Here is an 18,966-nt window from a genome sequence, read left to right as displayed (position 1 = left end):
ATCATGCCCCATTACAAGAGTTGTGCTCTAAAATAACCATCCAGAGCAACCATGCACCATTGTTCTGGAGATGAAGATTGCAAATTTCTTGCAACTTCTCACATATAATGATGTATTTTGCCTCTCATAACAGATGCTTTATAAACTAGCGATTGCTGGTTGTCTCTCTGTGTAGAAGCTGTTTCCGGAACAATGTTGGTTTTCAGCATTTTGAATACAAAATTAAAGATGTTTCAACAACAATGCTTTCTGTATTTATATAGATTTTACAATGTGGAAGAAGTATAGAGTTTGTTAGATGTTCTGGAGGAACTCATATGAGTAACAACAAGCAAATAAAATAACTAAATTATCTAACATCAAGCTTTTCAATGCCTGTCAACAGAGAACTACCGTCTTAGGAAAACAACACCAAATCACTCGGTTGGATAAACTTGATATATGGCCCTTTTCATTGCCACTTTAAATCGATCGATTTCATGAACAAGTCTGGAACATCATAATCTGATTCATCCTTCAATCCATCAAAACATAAGTTAACAAAGTTCGTAATGGCTCTGAATGTTTCCAAATCAATCCCAATCTCGTTTAAATTTTCATCTCACATTGCAAACTGCATCCTCGGAAGCATTGTCAGATCAAATCTTTTCCTAAAAGGCTGATATCAGCAGGCAAAAGGAAAAATCGCCTGTCGATCCAAGGATGTAGCCTTGATGAAGTCCAGGGATACCTCTTCTTTCTGAATTATAAATGCACACAGGCATCTCAAGAAATGGAGATCTAATGAAATGGGAAAATGTTACAGGCGTAAATATCACATTGTCATCATAATATAATCATAATACCTAACCCTTCCAGACAACATTTCTCAGGGAAGACTAAAAACTCACCATCTAAGAACAAGCACTGCATTAGTTTAATCATACGTCACTTCCCGAGCCATTCTCCAATCTATCATCATCACAGAGTGAAGTGCCCGAGGAATCAAAAGGCCCTCCACGAGCTGGGAAAATTGAGCATGGCTGCTGGAAATCTGAGCCTGAACTTGACTCAAGTATATGATGAGCAAACACCAGCTCAGTCTTCACATTCCCTGGGCCACGCTGCCTCTTGGTAGACCTCTCATGCTTCGGGCTCTCAGAAGGAGAGCTGGCACGGCAGCTGGAGTCAGGAGTCAGAGGCTCATGGCGGGACAAGAAGGAATCATCATGGGAGAGGCTCTTGAAGAGCCCACCACTGCCTCCATGTTCCCCACTAGCAGCCTTGTCTTGGAGTGGGGATTCTGAGGTTGGAGCAGGGGTTGAGGGGTCGGTCTTGTCGGAGTCAAGGCACTGGTTGCCCGAGATCAGGGCAGGAAAGCCCGCTCCCGGTGTTTCTGCCAGCACGCCACTAAGCCGCTGTTGCTCTTCGACGATCTTCTTCAGATATTTTCCTTGGGCTTCTATCCTCAGCTGCAGCTGCCTTTGTACCTGCCAAAAATTTTAAACTAAGATCATGTAAAATCCTACCATCGAAGGTCAAAGCACGTTACTCCAATGTGCAGATTATATCAAGACATTTTGGCAGTGCTTGATTCCCAGATAAATTTAATCTGAATAAGGTGATGCCTTTTTTCCAAATATTTCGGTTGGTTCAATGCATCTATTTCTGTCGATGTTATCAACTTTTTAAAGTAAATGAATAAGAAAAGAAGCTGACTCATCTACATGGAAGTACGTGTAGACACATCAAGACAAGCAAAGCAAAAACAAGGACTGCGGCAATAATGGACGTAATCCAATCTGCTGATGCAGAAAAAATTAGATGAATTGAAGTGTGGATAATGTCAGCTTATGAAATGTACATATACTCAACAACCGGCAGCAAAATTTTGATTGTTCAGGAATAATTTACACTTATATTCATTCAATGAAATTATATAATTGGAGTTTTATTAGCAACCAGAAAATGCTTCTGACTACAAACTACCAGGATACAATAACACGATGGGTTTAGTCCAATAATGCTATTCGGAAATTATACAATAAATATGTTGCACTTGTATCACAACAGTTATTCATTACATCTGATCCAGACCAACCGATCAACCAACAAAATTATGAATTTATAATCAAACCAGAAGTTCAGCAGCTCCATGGTTCTTAACCGCTATTTGACCATTTACTGAAGGAAACACAAAAAAAGCATAGGAAAACTTTAATGTGAAGATGGTATTTCTGTTCCTAACCGTTCCCGTTCAGGGGCACAAGCATCATACGGTCAAGTGATCCAGCATATGATGTTGATGCACATTATGTATGGTGGTATGCCAAAAGAACTGTAATACATGCTAGATACTTTGTCTAGTGTTAGTTGTGCATATATTTAACTTTGTAACATGATGGTTGGTATTATTTGTTAATTGTTCTTAAGTGAATGGTGCCTTTTTTTTTCAATAAAGAATATGTCTTCTTGTTCAGAAAGAAGAGCATTTACTCAACAGAAGAGGGAATCTACCACATTATAAAAAGTGGTTCCAAGAAATGTTATACAACCTGATCATCCTTTCTTGAACAGAGAAGTTATATTTACAATATTTAGAGCAGTAAGGATATTGATATATACAAATATTTTTTTACAGGGAGAATCAATTTAAAATAACAGTACAAACCGACCATATAAATTGGTATTTTAGTTTTATGTATAACTGGTGATGGTCTTACTACAAGGAATAACATTTGTGACCACCTGGGAAAAAAGTTTTCCTACTCTATCAAACTATAGGTCTGTTTGTCTGTACCATAATAAATGATGGCCTTGGCTGTGTTGTTCCTGCCTCCATGATCTACAATAGTAGGTAGAACATTGAAGTGACAGGGTTGTAGCACTATTTTCAGTCCTACTAGAAGGTGGGCCCAGTTGGTAGGTAAGGACATGATGATGCTATTCGACCTTTTTAGTTTATGCAGTCATTGCACGGAGCAGGGATGTTACCATGTAGACGGCTCTCAGAAAGGGAAGCAAGAAAAGGAAGGAAAAGAAACAAAAGAAATGCAATAAAACGAAAGATGCATGCAGCTATATAAAAGCATGTAACTGTGTAATCATTAGCTTGAGAGGGGGGAAGAAGATAATTGGCTTCTTGATTCTTTTATTTTTTATTTTCAAACATATCACGGTTCCTTAAAATTTTGAACATGGTTAATGGAACAGTAAGCAAGTTAATGAAGCAATGTTTGTTCAAGTATTTGTGAGAAGCAGTTATATTGCTTTTGTTGATCTCCATGAGTTGCTCAACCGTTTTAATTTTGATTCATTACATTAGGTTATCATGCATGGCGTGCAATGAGTTAACATTCTCATCAAGGCTGTCACCCACTTTTGTGAAGGTAAACATTAGAAGAAAGAAAAAAGAATCAGGGGATATTAAGGTAGATTAGGACCAAGCATATCTGTCTGCCACCAAAAGTTAAGAAAGTAACAGAAAGCAAAAAAGTTAGGGCATTCAGAAATCAACAAAACACTAGAATTCATAGACCCACACACTTGGCCTCCATATAACCAACACAGATCGTTGCATTTCTTGAAAGCAAAATTGTAGGGTATCTAACAAGTATCTCCTTCTTCAAGAAAATTTTTAGGACTGGCATAGCTGTTCCATGCCCAAAAGAATACTTACACAACAAGCATAGTGGACAAATGCCAACATAGTGAAGATAAAAATGCTTAATTCATCATTTCAATTTGGTGCTGAGCATACATTAACCACTAAAATCTTATTATGGGCCATTTCTCATGTAACTTATGCATTTATGGGTGGATAATTGATAGAAGTCATCTTATAAGCTTCTTGTTCATCAGTATGGCTATCTTCCAAATTCATTGTGTCAAAAATATCTCACATCAATTGGATTTTCTTAGGTATTGATCTGGAAAATCATCAGAGAATCTGCTCTACTGAATTGTCCTTTTCATGGACTTCAACTCACTGTAGCTTTTTGATTAAACTTAAATTGCAACTTGGGTAACATGTTTACTAAGATTGACGATCACATAGCCATTGGAATCACATAAACTTGCCTCTAGTTGTTCATGGAGCCGTTTTTGCACCTCCATCTGCAACTTAAGTGCTTCAGTAATTTGCATCCCTCTGACATTAAAAATTTAAAAAATAAATGAAAAAGTTGTACCTCGAGTGTAAATCCATTATTTATTAACAATATGCATAAGACTAACTTGAGAAAAGGTACATGGGGAAAGCAGCAAAGATATTAAAAATAAATAATCAGTCTTTGTATTAAGTACATGATGATGACAAAGGAAACAGAGCAGACAAATGTTTCACTAATCATATCTCCAGAGAAACAAATAGCAGACAAAGAATGCATAAGAGAAAATTACACATATACAGACACAGTTCCCCTCTGTCCTCTTATCATTGATGGCCATGGTCTCCAAAAAGAAGGTAATAGTTGTGAAAGCTAAAAAAACTGATACTCTTTAATAGATCACAAGTTCTAGGTTCAAATTTGAGTAATATGAAAAAGAAACATGGATTTAGTTAAAAACAATAATGGAGTCATTTAAAAATGAGCATCCAACAAGCAAGGTTCTTGCAACAAAGTTGATAACAACAACTAGTTTTAATAAGGTGAAATCTGAGTTATCTTTGAAAAATGTGAGAGTATCAGCACCAGCATGGTTTGTTTTCCATATTAAATTGTGCAATAAAAGAATGAATACTTTATACTTACGAGGAGCTTTCAAGGCCTGAAAGTAGGTCCCCAGAATCTTTCTTTGCAGCCGTTGTACCTACATGAAGGGATACCCTGTTAGACTGAACCATATAATGGAGATCAATGATTAAGCCTTTCAGCTCCTTGTTTTTATGTAAAGAAATAGCTTTCATGGTTGAAAATTAGAGGCCAAGCTTTTCAAATCTATATGGCTACCTGAAAACCTACCATCAGATGAAGACTCAGGAATATATTTTGCAAGCCGATATTTCTGTATGCATCACAACTCCGAATCAGGAAAAGCCCACATAATTAAGCAAGAAGAAGAAGAAAAGCCACTGGATGCAAAATACCTGCAAGTGACTTTTGACATGATATATGGTTAACCCTGTTACACCCATTGTTTTGAGTACACCTTTAGGAGTTGCTCCTGTCATGGTGTAAAACAATTAAATGACCACATTAAGAATGACAAGGTTATCATGTGTTAACTAGGTAAACAGAGTCTCATATTTTACTAGTTAAACCAAGCTGAGCATCTATCATAACTTTCTAAGCTTCATTGGCTCATTTTGTAGATGATAGAGACTTGGTTAAGTATTTTGATTCTTCAAGGACTACATACAAGTTTTCCTTAAAATTAAACCATTAAGTAGATAAAAATCTCCTAATCAATATATTGAAAACAATTAAACAATTAAGTGACTAAAAATTACGTAGTCACGATCTCTTAGGTTTAAGTGAATAAAATGACCACTTACATGGAAGCAAAATATGAGAATATGAGGGCAGAATCAAGCAGTTGAAACAAGAAACTTTAGCTGATGAGATTGTGAAAATAAGCACTTACTCTCAGGTCCACCAAGTTGAGTTACAGCATCAACAAAACGTTGATGAAGTCCATGTGTCCATCGCAAACGCTGCCTTGAGGCCAAATTAGGGTTATTCTGGTTGGTCCCTCCACTGCATGGGCCTATATTGTTGCCAGTTAATTCTATTGGCTGGTCACAAGCTAGTGGGTTGCTGTGAGCTGAGCCTAAATTGGAGATAGGTTTTGGTTGATACATCTATAATTATCTGTGAAAACAATGACAAGAACTGCTATCAGAAAAGTATACTGAATGATTTGGCAGAATGTGTGGAGATAAATACCAAGATTTGGCAGAATGTGCGGAGATAAATAACAATATTTTATAAAATAGATATATGAGAAGAGACACAAATAGACTCCCATAGTCAGATCACAGAGAAGTTAACATTAAATCTGACAGAGAAATACAACATATGACCATGTCATGCATCTTTTGAGTCATTTCATTCAACAAAAAGCAAACAGGGAAACAATATACAAAATCAAACTGGTTAACTGGTTAGAAGAATGAGGACAGATTACATTAGTCTCTGCATTCACTACAAGAACAAGAGTAGCCAACAAGGAAGTGTTGTTATCGCTCGAGTTTCTTTGATGAATCCATAAATACCAAAACAAGATTTTGTATTTGTAAATGCATTGAATAGATGCATCAGACACAAGCAGAGTCGCACAATAATTGGTGAATTTGTATTTAAAGACACTTGGAATGCACAAATACAACTAATATTTGTAACTAACAGAAGATTCTACTTCATATCACATTGTATCATCTGAAACAAGGAATTGGATGAAATTTTAACTTTAGGTAATTCTGCTGCAATGTCTCTGATAAGAATATCGGACCGCTCATAATACATGCTCTAATTCCCTTTCTTGTCTTCCATTTTTCATTTTCCTTCATTACAAAGAAAATTTGCACCTTTTTTGTTTTTACATAGTTAAATTATGCAACCTACTTCATGTCCAACTAACTCTGAGGTGAATGCTAAAATAATAGGAGGCTGCAACCCTTGTATTAAAATAATCAACTCTCCTCATCAGTAAGGTATTTGTATGATGATCTTTTCAGGATCTCCAAATTATCTCTTGAGTTTGGAACATTCCGAGGAAAATTTATGCAAACAACCCAAAATTGAGGCATAAGTTTCACATAACCAAATCAGACTTATAGGGCCATTGCTGACAAGAGATGACCTTTTTCAACTATGTCAAGCTGGTCACCATTGCAAATGATATAATTTTTTCTTTTTTCAAAAAAAAAAAAGGTTCTGTTGATTCCACATAAAATTTCCCCAAAGCTGCTCAACTAACTTTTATGATAGAATTGTCCAAAAGAGACCTTAAACCTTTAGGAAACGGATGCCATTTTAAATATGCAGTCTCCAAGGTGATCTTAAACCCCTTGGGTTGGTTAAGATAAAACAAGCTTTACCAATTTGACAGTCCTAATCAAACTACTGCTTTTTGATTTTGGTAGGGATACTTGGTTTGTATCAACAAATCTAATTTCCATTATATAAAAAGAAAAAAAACAATTCGCAAGGTAGAAATTACAGTGCTATCCAGTCCTCCATGAATGTCCAGCCAGCCAATCTATTCTTCCTTCTGTCATCCAATTGACAGTCACAGCTCTTTGATCAGTTCTTGCAAATCAAAACTGAGGCTTAAATTCCCCAGAACGCACTAAGACCGGGATAATCTCAAGTAAATTTTCTGAACTTAATTAGGTGATTGCCAAGAAATAAAAGGATTTAACATTACACCTTTCCATCCATAATCTCAGATTCTTGAGAAGTATGATCTCATAAGATTTTGCTTCCATGGTTCAAGAAATTTTCTCAGCATCCTGAATGCTGTGAGAGGATGTTAAAAGTTCTCTTTGAACCCTTGAGACATATGCGGTCCCTCCCTAGTTTGTATCTTCAACAAGGAAATATTTTTATTTAAAAATGAATTAAACATTAATTGTCCGCTGAAATCTTGCAGCTTATAACTTCATCTGAGTTTGCCAAACCAATCTGAATTTTTGAGAGCAAAAAGGCTCCCGAAAGGGCAAGTACACTACATATGTTGTTAGTCTTAGTAATCAAAGTTTAATGCTTCATGGTCCAACTATTTCAAATAACCGACGATCTAGTTTTGCATTCTATTGTCTACTCTCCTAACTTGCGTCACCAAAATCAACATATTAAGGTGCAAGAATTCCCTGCTAAAATACGAGAACCTTGAAGACCATGGACTGGCTACGGAGACAAAAGATGAGAACCCAAGTAAAAGGCTGCTTGGCTCAATAACCATCAATTAACTGTTCTTTATTAGCAAACAAGCACCAACCAGAACACAAAACCAATGGCAAAAATTAGCATCAGCTGCACCCTTAATTAGTTTTTCGTTTAAAGAAGAATTGCAGAGCAGCAGAGATGCACGGTAAGGCTTAACGAGATACCTTCCTACAGAAATCTCAGAGAAACCTGACATAGACGAGTTGAAGACCCAGTTCCTCCTACGCCCTAAACTTCAACGCTTTCGAGGGTTTTGTTATTCGTTAATGGAAAGTGATGGAAGCATCAGCGCAACTCCTCTGATCTCCCCCATTCTCAAAGATGTGGTTTTGGAGCCATAATCATTACGAAATCTTTTGAATCGGTACTCGATTTTTCATAGGAAAAAAATCCAAGAAAATGGGGCAAAACAATCAACAGGAAAAACAGTAACTGGAACCCTAAGATGACTCCAAGGCGTTGGGAAAAGAATCCTCCAAAACCAAGTTTTCCCACAAAGACAAAACAAAGACTTATTGATCAAACGTCCCCAAGCCCAATTAGCAAGAGAAACCATCAAATCCACACAAAAGAACTAAAAAACGACAGGAAAGAGTGATACCAGGGTCGGGAAACCGCAGAAATCTTTGTATTAGGAGCTCCGGAGAAATCAAAAGACGAGATATCCCGTGGCTCTGCCGTGACGGAGAGATGGATTTGACTGGAAAAAAAAAAGGGGGGGGCAGAATTAAACAGATGACAGCAAATCCAGTAGTCACCAACAATAAAAATCGGATCTATTTGGTAGAAATCGAGAAAATTTATTTCTTACGAGCTCCGAGACGGATCGCGGCTCGGCCAATCAGCGAGCTGGGATGGGATGGGATCGAATGCGCGTCGCCTTCTTTCTACCAGCCCTGCCCGCGGGCAGGCGCAGGTCCTGCCAACTCTTCGGACACGACTTACGAGGTGGTAGAGCTGCCCAATAGCCTTTCCCATCAATAGGGAACGTGGTAATTTCTGATTGGTTCCCTTCTTTGACCCGTGACACAGCTGGCATGAAATACACGACGTGAGGAATTACTGCTGGATTGCCGCGTGTGCTATTTGAAGTCGGTTATCTGTTGAAATTTGGAATTATTGGGGACGGCACACATAAAATTTCGAATATTACGTTAGAGGGGGCCGACCTCGTCGAGACCAACGCTCGAAGAAAATTCGAAAATCTGTTGGTTAGTCGGCAAACTAATTTGGGGATTCAGCGGGGATAAAATTCATCTAATGAGATCACGGGGGACAACGACACCTTTTACGTGGATCTCAAAGCGTAGGTTTTAGATAAGTGAGCAAGAGGCCAAAAGGATGGAAAATGGACCATAAGCTCCATTGGTAGGACAGAACCAAGCGAGAAAAATAAAAAAGAAAGAATTTGTTTGGATAATCCCGCTGGATACTTAGGATTGAAAACTACATTTCTAGTATTCTTGAATATGAAACCTGATTCAATCTATATCAATCAGATCTCTCCGAGTTTATTCCCATAAGGAGAAAGAAAACACTTATCGAGATTTTTTCTTCTTTTATCCTGATGAGATTCGGCTGATTTTTTTTTTTTTGATAATATAGAGAAAAAAATATAATTACAGTAAAATAAAAATAAAATAAAATAAATAAAAACATCAAAATCGTCTAAAGTGTTCCTCGAGCATCAACTTCCAAAAAATGAAGATAAAATCAGAATGAAGGCTAGAGGCATCTGTAAGATGAATATTTGTATCAGTACCAGCCAATCAATTTGCATTAGAGTTCGCTTGTAAAAATATATAAACTATTTTAAAATCTTGAAATAAAGGAACAAGTGGTGGAGCTCATGAAGCATGGACTGAGTCGTAAACGAAAAAGATTGTTACTTGATCCATTCAATAACCGTTGTCGAATCACCTTTTAGAACGAGCTTGGGATGATGAAAAATAGAGGCTACTAACCGTATAGCTTCCAAAGCAACATGAAGCTTGAAAAATGGCACAGAAAAAAAGTAAAACCGGCATACACACCACCACAAAGCATTATACTAATATGGTCGTGCATAAATAATCCTGCATAAGCTACTCCATTTTTTATAGAACCGTCAAAATTTGCCTTCGACCAACCTTGGGAAGGGGGCATCCAATGCACTAAAGGTGAATATGATAAAGAGCTTCTAGAGCTATAGATGTCCGAGGGCCAAGAGATGGAATAGGCTTCAATAAATTTCTTTGCCATTCTATAAGAGATAAATGCAATGTGATTTAGAGTAGATAACTGATTTTGAAAGATACGCAAGTTTCTTGCTTGCCAAATATACCAGCCCACATACACAACCAATGTACGGAAATGGGTATCATGATGCTGAGAAAACAAATTAATTGTGTCTTCGACATTTTGAAATTAAATAGTGACCCACAGATTAACTATAATAATATTCCAGACGTCCTTCGCAAGTGGGAAGATTCGGCTGATTCACTTCGAAAGTGTTCCACTAGATTCTGTGAATATAGGCCCGATCCGGCCTGTCTCTGTTTTCTCTCTGTGGTCCTGTAAATATTGCTAGATTGCACAGAATTATCCAAACAAGCTCTAAAATGATACAAACTTCCATGCACTACTACTCCCATGCCTGCAGAAATACCAGCCTCCTCTTCCAATTGTCATCATTGCACCCCACTTCCCTCTCATTGTCTCCTCCACTCCTTTCTTCTCCTATCAACATGAACCCGGGCATCCCTCTAGAAGTTATAATTCTCTAAAGTCTTAGCGTGCATTTTTTTTGTTATGTGTTTTTGTGTGTTTGAATTGCCAGTATTTTATTTCTTGAGTTGTCTCAAAGTTTTAATCTCGTTTCAGGATTTGAATGTGGCTTGCATGAGTTCCGTGGTAGGGATGCAGAGTTTACGCACCTGGTGGAAATATAATAGAATAAATGGTGGCTCATCATTTAATGGTGTATATTCTTGTTTTTAAATTAATGTCTTCGAATCACCTGTGCAACGATAACCAGTTCACTCCCCTTTGCCAAATGGATTGCATGGTAGGGATTCCAGAATTAATTGATTTAATAGATGAGTGTGACCACAAACTTTGTCTACTGATTTCATGTGTACTGAACGGATCATTTTCATGGCATTTTATGGACGGACTCTTCCTGCATTCCGATTCACTTCCATAGTATTTTATTTTTTTGATTTTGCTAGATGTATTTATATTACATATGTGTGTGCCATCCGTCTTAAGAGCTTGATATAACATCCTTGGAATGGAATGGGATCTCATCATCTGTTATAAACTTATATCCATGCAGGACAAAGAATTTGTCATCCCGTTTACTTAATTTTAAACGGTATTATTATGATTTTTTTAAGCATATGAAATGGACACCACATCTCTTTAGATAAACAAAAACTTTCAACAGAGCCATCTAATCAATGACAGAGGCACCTAAATTCCCAATTCCATGGCTTGAAGGTTTATATCTTTGTCTTATACTATGCAACATTCACTTCATATTTATCTAAGCAGGCAACTCCAACCAATCGGGTGATCTGATATCACAACAGCTAAAAATAATCAGTAGAACATCAAAGCTTCCTATGTAGAGGATAAACATTGGAGACCAAATAACCAAAGAACATAAGATAGAAGCTTGTTTTTTGGAGAGCCATTACAAAAGGAGTCACATGTGAGAACTTCCAACCCATCCTTACAAGAGGACAACATTTTGCTCAACTTCAGTCATTGGCCTGTCTTGCTTGTCCCTAAAAATTTAGTAAGCTTCGCCTAAGGATTAGAGAAACCAATGCCATTGTCTTAATCTTCACAACCAGAGTTCAGCATGGCTTGCGTTTCACTTCGGGGGCCTTCTGGTAAAAGAGACATCCTTCGATAGCCGAAGAGGGGGATGTCTTGCCTCCAGGGCTGTGCAAACTAATTGCTCCCACAGATAACTGGTGAAACACCGATGGGCTCAGTGGATCAAATGGGGAGCATATGATCCCAGTTGCCAGGTCTGGGGGGTCATGCCCAGTTGCATTGAGGCCACTTGATGCAATTTGCTCTGAGGCTATCTTACATGCCTTCTCTAATAAGGAATCAATGTATTTTTGGTAGGCTTCCATTCGGATCTGCACATGCTTCTGGACCTGGTTAAGCAGCCAAGCAAACCTTGAGGAGAATTTACTAAATGATCGGAGCTCATAAGATAAGGAGAAATTTGTACACCTATGTTACCAGGTTAAGATAAACCATGTATCTGGGTTTCAGTTGGCAAGATTAAATAAAGATATTGTTGATTTTTTTATCATATTATCACCATGGCTAATGATTAAACTTTGAAAAGAATATTAACTTTGGTAGTGCTTCGAGCTGGCACTCATATTGTTGGACTAAGACTATCCAGCTGACTTCCTAATTGTGGAATCACTTTACAGTCATAATTACATCCTATCTCACATTGTAACTTGTGCAAAGATAAGATATGTGCACTTTCTCGCCATTGGAAAAGCATAATCAGTTATATTTTGCACAAGCAGCCCATGGTACATTGCTTGTCTTAGATAATTACAAAGATGATATGAGCGATATCTTTGGAAGTTCATGTCAAGTGCTAATAAAATGGAAAGGATTCAGATGGATGAAATGGGGCTGCATACTAGAGCAAGCAAGCTGCATCAGAATATGCCATGGACTAAACTACACAGCATAACTGTGCAAATAATTGAGAAGGTTTATACGAACTTCCATTCATTTAAACTGCGAATGCAGATGTTTCAGGAGAGAACAATACAAAGAATCTAAAACGTTAATATGAATTTCATTGAACATAATGTTGTAGCCAGAAAGCAGTAGCTTTGTCATTCATGCATGAAAATAAGGTTCCAAGGCCGTTACGTCTGCTTTAGGTCAGGTCATGTAAAGATTCAAATTCAGTATATGGAAACCTCACCATGAGGGAATTTTACCATGAAAACCACTCCGATTTCTGTTTAAAAAGGCTCAAAAAAATAGTTGTAGGAACAAGTAAGATATCACTTCAACAATTTGATGATGACAGATCATGATGATGACAAAGGACCTAAAGGTAAACAAGGAAAAATAACAGCAAGAAAAGAAAAGAAAAGAAAGAAAGGTAGATACCTCCACTTGTTCATGCAGTCTTCGCTGTACTTCCATTTGTGCTCTTAGCGCCTCTTTGACTTCCTGACCCCTAAAAGCAACAATAGCTTTAAATGTAGGTCTTTTGGCATGTACACTTCATACATTATGCAACTCTTTGCATCACATACCAATGTAACACTTAAATGAACTCTTTTTGCGACAACCATACAAAAAAAAAAAAAAAAAATTCTAATATTCCAGAAACAGATAATTTTTGAAAGTGTCATCTTACTCGTTCACATCAGGAGTTGGCACTCTTGGAGATAAACCACTGTTACTCAGGGCTTCTGAAGGGTATGAAGCTGCAATTTCAACATCCAGAGCATAAAAATATGTTAGTTAAAGGCTCGGCATAACGTAGTTGTTGGTTTTGTCGTGAAAAAGTGAATGACAATTGACAAGTATCTTTTAAAGTGGACTCAATGCTGAAGTATAAATATTTTGGCCATCCTATAGCTATAGTAATTTCACTAAGGAATCAAAATTGAATGATTGCATTCTGCTGCAACCATCCACAGTTTATGATCTCTAGTTGAAATTACATGGAATGAAAGGAAAATAGTGTTGACATCCTTCTTTTCTTCTTTTTTTTTCATTTAAAAGGCACAGCTAATAGGATCCAGCTGAGCTGACATATTTAATCAAGCAAAATGACTGGCAGACTAAAAAATTTATTGAAAATTTGACCCAGGAAATAGCTTCTTGATTCCCATTAATACTGGACAGGGACAAAGGCTAAGCTCCCAATGTGCCTCATAAAATTTTTCATACCCCCTGCATGCACATATGGTTTCGAGTGCCAATGATGCTCACCCATGCCAGACCAGCACTGAGACTGGGCCCAAGTGGGGACGACACTTGTTTAACTCTTTTTCAATAGTTGTAACTAAGAAGAGGCCTTCTTTGTTTCTATTTTTTTAATATTTTTTGGTTGGGCATGAAATGGCAGATACCATGCTGTACAGTTACAGGCATGCCCTTCAGTGCCAATACTTAAAACCTTGATGGCAGCTTAGTCACCTCCACAAAATTTTATATGCAGGCACCAATCTTGACCTTGTCCCTAGGCCAGTCTCACAATTCCCCTACAACAAATTTGATTTAAAATAGCCATAGGAGCTCAAACTAATACTTGAAACAAGATCAAACTCAGCTTAACTGCATTTGAAGACATCTCCTAGCATCTGCATGTACCAAAAAGGATTCTTAAATTAAACAATGTTACTCATCTAGTTTACTGGAAAATATGTTCCTAACATCTTGTCATTTAAAAAAATAATAATAATAATCAGATGCAACAAAAGAGGGAAAAAAAGGAACACATTGGCAAAATGAATCAGGAAGAAAGAAAAACTTTTTTTAAAAAAAATACCATCTTTGGATGGATCAGTCATTTCTTTGCCGGACTGCTTGCCTAATCTGTATTTCTGTCAAGCATTAAAATGAAAAAAAATGAGCACATTTATAAATCAATAGCATTAGACTTAACTACACCTACAAGGAATAAATTTTTAGAAAAAGGTCCATCTATTAGACTGCAAAAAGAGCTCTTAAGAACTGGGATATTTAAATGATTGCAAAATACCTGAAGATGACTCTTCAGGTGGAAAAGAGTAAGTCCCTTCACACCCATTGTTCGCATGATAGTTTTTGGTGTTGCTTCTGCATAAGCAGCAATGCCCTCAAATGTATAATACACGGAGCTATAATCATTTCAGAAAACTGAGATCCTAAAAGTCAGATAATCTTTTCAGAGTGACAAAAAATTATTTCCATTTGGCTTCAATTTCATGCATTGCTAAGGAAAAATTAATAAGAAAAAATGTCTGTTAAATTATTGCGAAGAAGACAGACTTTAATCATACGAATGCACATATGTATTGCAAAAGTACGTTCCAATCATCTAGCTATTCCCAAAATCATTTAACTGACAGTAATTACTCTTTGCTGGAGGACATTGTGTTGGATCATAAGTCACGCACAGATCAACTAACAGATGCAATCCCACCGGTGGATAGCATCAAACTAATAAAGTATCAAGAGAAATAAGCATTAAAAATATAACCCATAAATTATATCGAGACATTTATTTTTAAATATCTTTCTTTCATATTTCAATATTTATTGCATCAGAAGATTGTCAGGTAAAGTAAGCGGTGGAACATCCAAGCTAGGAAGAAAATAGTAAACAAAGACTAAAAGTATAAAGTAAAATAAGTATATTAGACTAGCATAATTCAGTACTTAATTTATGACTTGAAGTACAAATCGCCAGCAAGCTGATTAGCACAAAGTTGAAGAAATATCAAGATGGAATATACTATTGAACATATAGAAAAACAAAAGTGACTCATAAGTTTAGTAACAACTATATGATTTTCCCAGTTAAGTATGCCCCCAATAGCACCTCTTAATTACACAGCCTCTCTTTAGAAAACATAATTGGCACCACCAGAGAATTTAATTTTTGTAAAGGAAATCTATTTTTGTGGGAGCTGGGGAGCTGCAGAAGTGATATGAGGGATGGGGCTTGCATTATGGATGAAACCCAATACATAATAAGCAGAGAGCATGAGGTGTCAAAATATGCCATGTCTCATGGATGCAATGGGAAAAAAAGTGATATCTATTGGTTATGTGCATAACGGTGGGAATACAACACTGCCATCACATGCTAAGTTGAGCAATAGATCTCGAAGGCAAAAGTATAACGCATTTCTTTTGATGTACCATCAAAAGTGCACAAAAACTTCAAAAAAAAAAAAAAAAGAATCATAATTTGATCAAAGCAATAACTACAACTTGAACATGAAGTGGACTGGCCGACCCTCCCTTTAGGACTGAAAAACAAAAAGCATAAATGTCTCCCAGAAGATTGTTGATTAGACACCAAACCAAAATCAGACAATGCTGTCGTATGCATTAAATGGAAGCTGTTAGGCACCATTAATCCTTGTTGTACTACAAATAAGGGATGAAAAGAACATAAGAAGAGATACGCTGTAGATATCAATCAATGAAGTTCCATGTGATATAAATGAGTAATAGGCGCCTTCAAGGGACCCATATCTAGGAGCTAGCATCCAAGGGCCCCAATAGAAACACTCATGGCAACATCCAAAATTTGTCTGAGCATTTAAATCCACAGCCAAGAGAATTAGAATTAGGAAGACAAAAAAGAAAAATAATAAACATATCCACTCCAAACAAACACAAAACCACCGCAATGGAGGTCAAAAATCACTGAATCACCACTTAATAGAACTTGGGCGCAAAAATATCGAACAGAATCCAACAAGTTTGCTACTTGATATTACATGATATCGGCAAACGATAAACGAGAAGAAATCCAATTAAAATAACATCAGATGCAGAAGCCCAAGCGTCTAAAAGCCCCTATAAAATCCAATATGTGCCAAATTTAAGGAGACAAAACGGCAAAATCACAGAACTCCCAACAAATTGCAAGAGAAAAGAAGGGCATACCTCGCAAGACAGCAAATTTCCATGATCTCTGAGATATTTAGCGGGAAAAATCAAATTTTGTGGAGGAAGGAAGCGTAAAAACTACAAATTTAACAAAAAGCAAGCACCAGCATAGATGAGCTACCAACAAAACACAATACACCAAAGAATCCTTCTAAAAAAATCGGTGCATTTCAAATTGCTACTGAGACTGTAAGTGAGGGAAACAATGTAATTTTGGAGAAGGGAAAAGGCACAAACTTTCTGGCCCTCCGAGCTGGGCGACAGCGTCGACGAACCGCTCGTGGAGGTCGGCCGTCCATCGGAGCCGTGGCTTGGGGTCCGCCGTGAGGACGAGCCTCGGGCCGTGGGCCTCCTCCTGGGAAACCGAAGCTTCCGGGCGGTGGATCACACCAGAGAACATCTCCTTTCGAGGAAAAGGGGGCGGCCCAAAAGGCAGAGAACCTAAAGGAGATCGATCAACAATAAAGAAATAAGAAGAACAAGGGAACAGAGAAGAGAGAACCCACTTGGGCACAGGGTTGGGTTTTCTATTCTTTTTGCCCCTCAGCTCCTCCGCTGTCAGTTTAGCCCAGCACAGATAGAGAGAGAGAGGAGAAAAAGGGGAGGTGGGGGCTTTTCGGCTCTTTGCGCTGCTGGCGGTTGTTTGTCTCCGTGGCCTTAAATGTGAGGTGGGATTTGGCCCTTTTGGGCTTTGGACCAATGGAAGAAAGTTGGCAATTTTTTTAGACTTCTTTTTGGTGTTTGTTTTTGGTACATGACTTCTTTTTGGTGTTTATTCTTGGATTTAAGTGGGTGATGGAGATTTCAGATCAATGAACAGAATGGAGAGGTCTAGTTTGTGGAAGAACACAGGGTGGAGAGGCCACGTGGCAGAATCTCTGGCTTGCTTTATTTGGCTGTTATCCCTTTCTTTGTATGTCCTGTCTCATTATTTCTGCTGACTGCTAGGTGTCTGGAGGTTGCCTTGGCACTTCCAAAAACAAATAAAGTAAGAAGGACTCTGTTACCATGAATACTGTGTGAGTTACGGCCCATACTTTCTTCTGTACGTTGGTCATCTTATACATGTGACTCCTGTTCCTCCTCCTTACGGCCTCACTTTCTGGAAATAATATAATAATATCATTATTATATTACTCCATGTATACTGTTTGGTCTGCCACTGCCTCCTTCCCACTGCATACATCAAATCAACTAATTAAGTTTGCATCAAATGAGAAATTGATTATATTACACATTTTCTAATGCTCTATCTAAATACACTAAGGAATGCAAATATCGACAGGGGTGTTGGGAGTATTCTCTCAATGGTGCTTACATGTTGGTGCTGCTTTGAAATCAGGCTATCAGTATATTGATCGCTGGGTTCCATCTTCCCTGATTACTGCTGCATTCATATTCCATGATGCCAAGTTTACACATCCACTTTACTAGTTCAGCAAATTGGAGCAAAGTATTTGTGAGGTTGATCACCATCGTTGCTTAACTCAGCTTTCAGTTTTACTGTATCAGGCGTCCGGTAAAGTTTGCTGCAAAATCTCAATGAGCATGGAACTCCTTTCATTACTATGTTTTCAGTGAATTACACAACTGGTAGCAGGGCCCTATACCAGGAGAATTCGGAAGGATTAATGCGCAAAACCCAATATAAGGGTGGTTTAAAAGGAGTAACTTTAAAGTCCTTATGCTTTCAATCTAACAAATCTTGTTCTTTAGTATATCTGCTGCAGATGGGTTCCAGTAGTTATCTCTACTCGCATTTGCTTGGGATATCAGGAGCACAGGTATACTGGGTGGTGCATATGGTTTCCAGTAATCTTTTTCAACCACATCTCATTGAAAACATTCACGTGATGGCTTGTCGGAATACCTTGAAGGTTCATGGGCAAAAATTTTGTTGCGGCCAATCTCCTATCGTTTGTCATCAGTGAAGAGCACCTGCAAAATAAAATCTTCACAGATTGAAATTGTGTCCGACGGAGATCCTCCGATGCTTAAGTAGTGAGAAGTGGTGAGCTGCAGATGAAGAAGAATTGAATTGGCAGAGTTTCATATTAGAATTGTCTTACGCATACTGTTCGTTTATCTCCTTTTTGCAGATAATTCTAATGTAACCATCGAGCACATTGTCTCATTTTTTATGACGCTAAATTATTGGATCATAATTATGAAGTTAATGGATTGTTTATATCTACTAATGACCGTGACTCATAGTCGACAATCATTTATAACGATTAGGTGTGTTGAGAAGATAGACTGACTATATGTCGATAATAGTGATAAATCGATAGTTTTGGAGACTCGAATAAGCATCGGTCGGTAATTTTGATATTTCGATAGTTTTCGATCGGAGGTTAACTAAGTTGTCCGTTGCTGGTTGATAATAGATGATTGTCGGTCGGTCAATTGATTATTAGTCGGAGTAATGTGTTCATAA

General features: G+C 37.6%; 1 protein-coding gene across 1 annotated transcript; it reads right to left on the bottom strand.

Annotated features, from left to right (window-relative positions):
• Positions 1-765: 765 nt before the first annotated feature.
• On the bottom strand, positions 766-17,189 carry LOC105050915 (uncharacterized). Its single transcript, XM_073242730.1, has 13 exons — positions 17,036-17,189; positions 16,767-16,970; positions 14,626-14,702; positions 14,413-14,467; positions 13,273-13,342; positions 13,020-13,089; positions 11,717-12,025; positions 5,566-5,782; positions 5,069-5,145; positions 4,932-4,986; positions 4,734-4,791; positions 4,060-4,129; positions 766-1,469 (listed from the first exon to the last, which is right to left on the bottom strand). The coding sequence occupies exons 2-13, from the start codon at positions 16,927-16,929 to the stop codon at positions 921-923; spliced, it is 1,770 nt and encodes a 589-aa protein (XP_073098831.1). The 5' UTR covers positions 16,930-16,970; positions 17,036-17,189; the 3' UTR covers positions 766-920.
• Positions 17,190-18,966: the final 1,777 nt, after the last annotated feature.

This window comes from Elaeis guineensis, chromosome 8 (assembly GCF_000442705.2).
Source record: "Elaeis guineensis isolate ETL-2024a chromosome 8, EG11, whole genome shotgun sequence".
Taxonomy (NCBI): domain Eukaryota; kingdom Viridiplantae; phylum Streptophyta; class Magnoliopsida; order Arecales; family Arecaceae; genus Elaeis; species Elaeis guineensis.
Note: the sequence above shows the minus strand (reverse complement) of the source record. Positions and strands in the feature narration are given on the sequence as shown.

What these genes read in the sequence shown, in the direction of transcription:
- LOC105050915 (XM_073242730.1), bottom strand. Translation starts at nt 16,929, where the DNA reads ATGTTCTCTGGTGTGATCCACCGCCCGGAAGCTTCGGTTTCCCAGGAG. An exon ending in ATGTCAAAAGTCACTTGCAG is followed by an intron (nt 4,987 to 5,068) that starts GTATTTTGCATC and finishes TGATGCATACAG; the next exon opens with AAATATCGGCTTGCAAAATA. An exon ending in GGCTCCATGAACAACTAGAG is followed by an intron (nt 1,470 to 4,059) that starts GCAAGTTTATGT and finishes AATTTTTGGCAG; the next exon opens with GTACAAAGGCAGCTGCAGCT.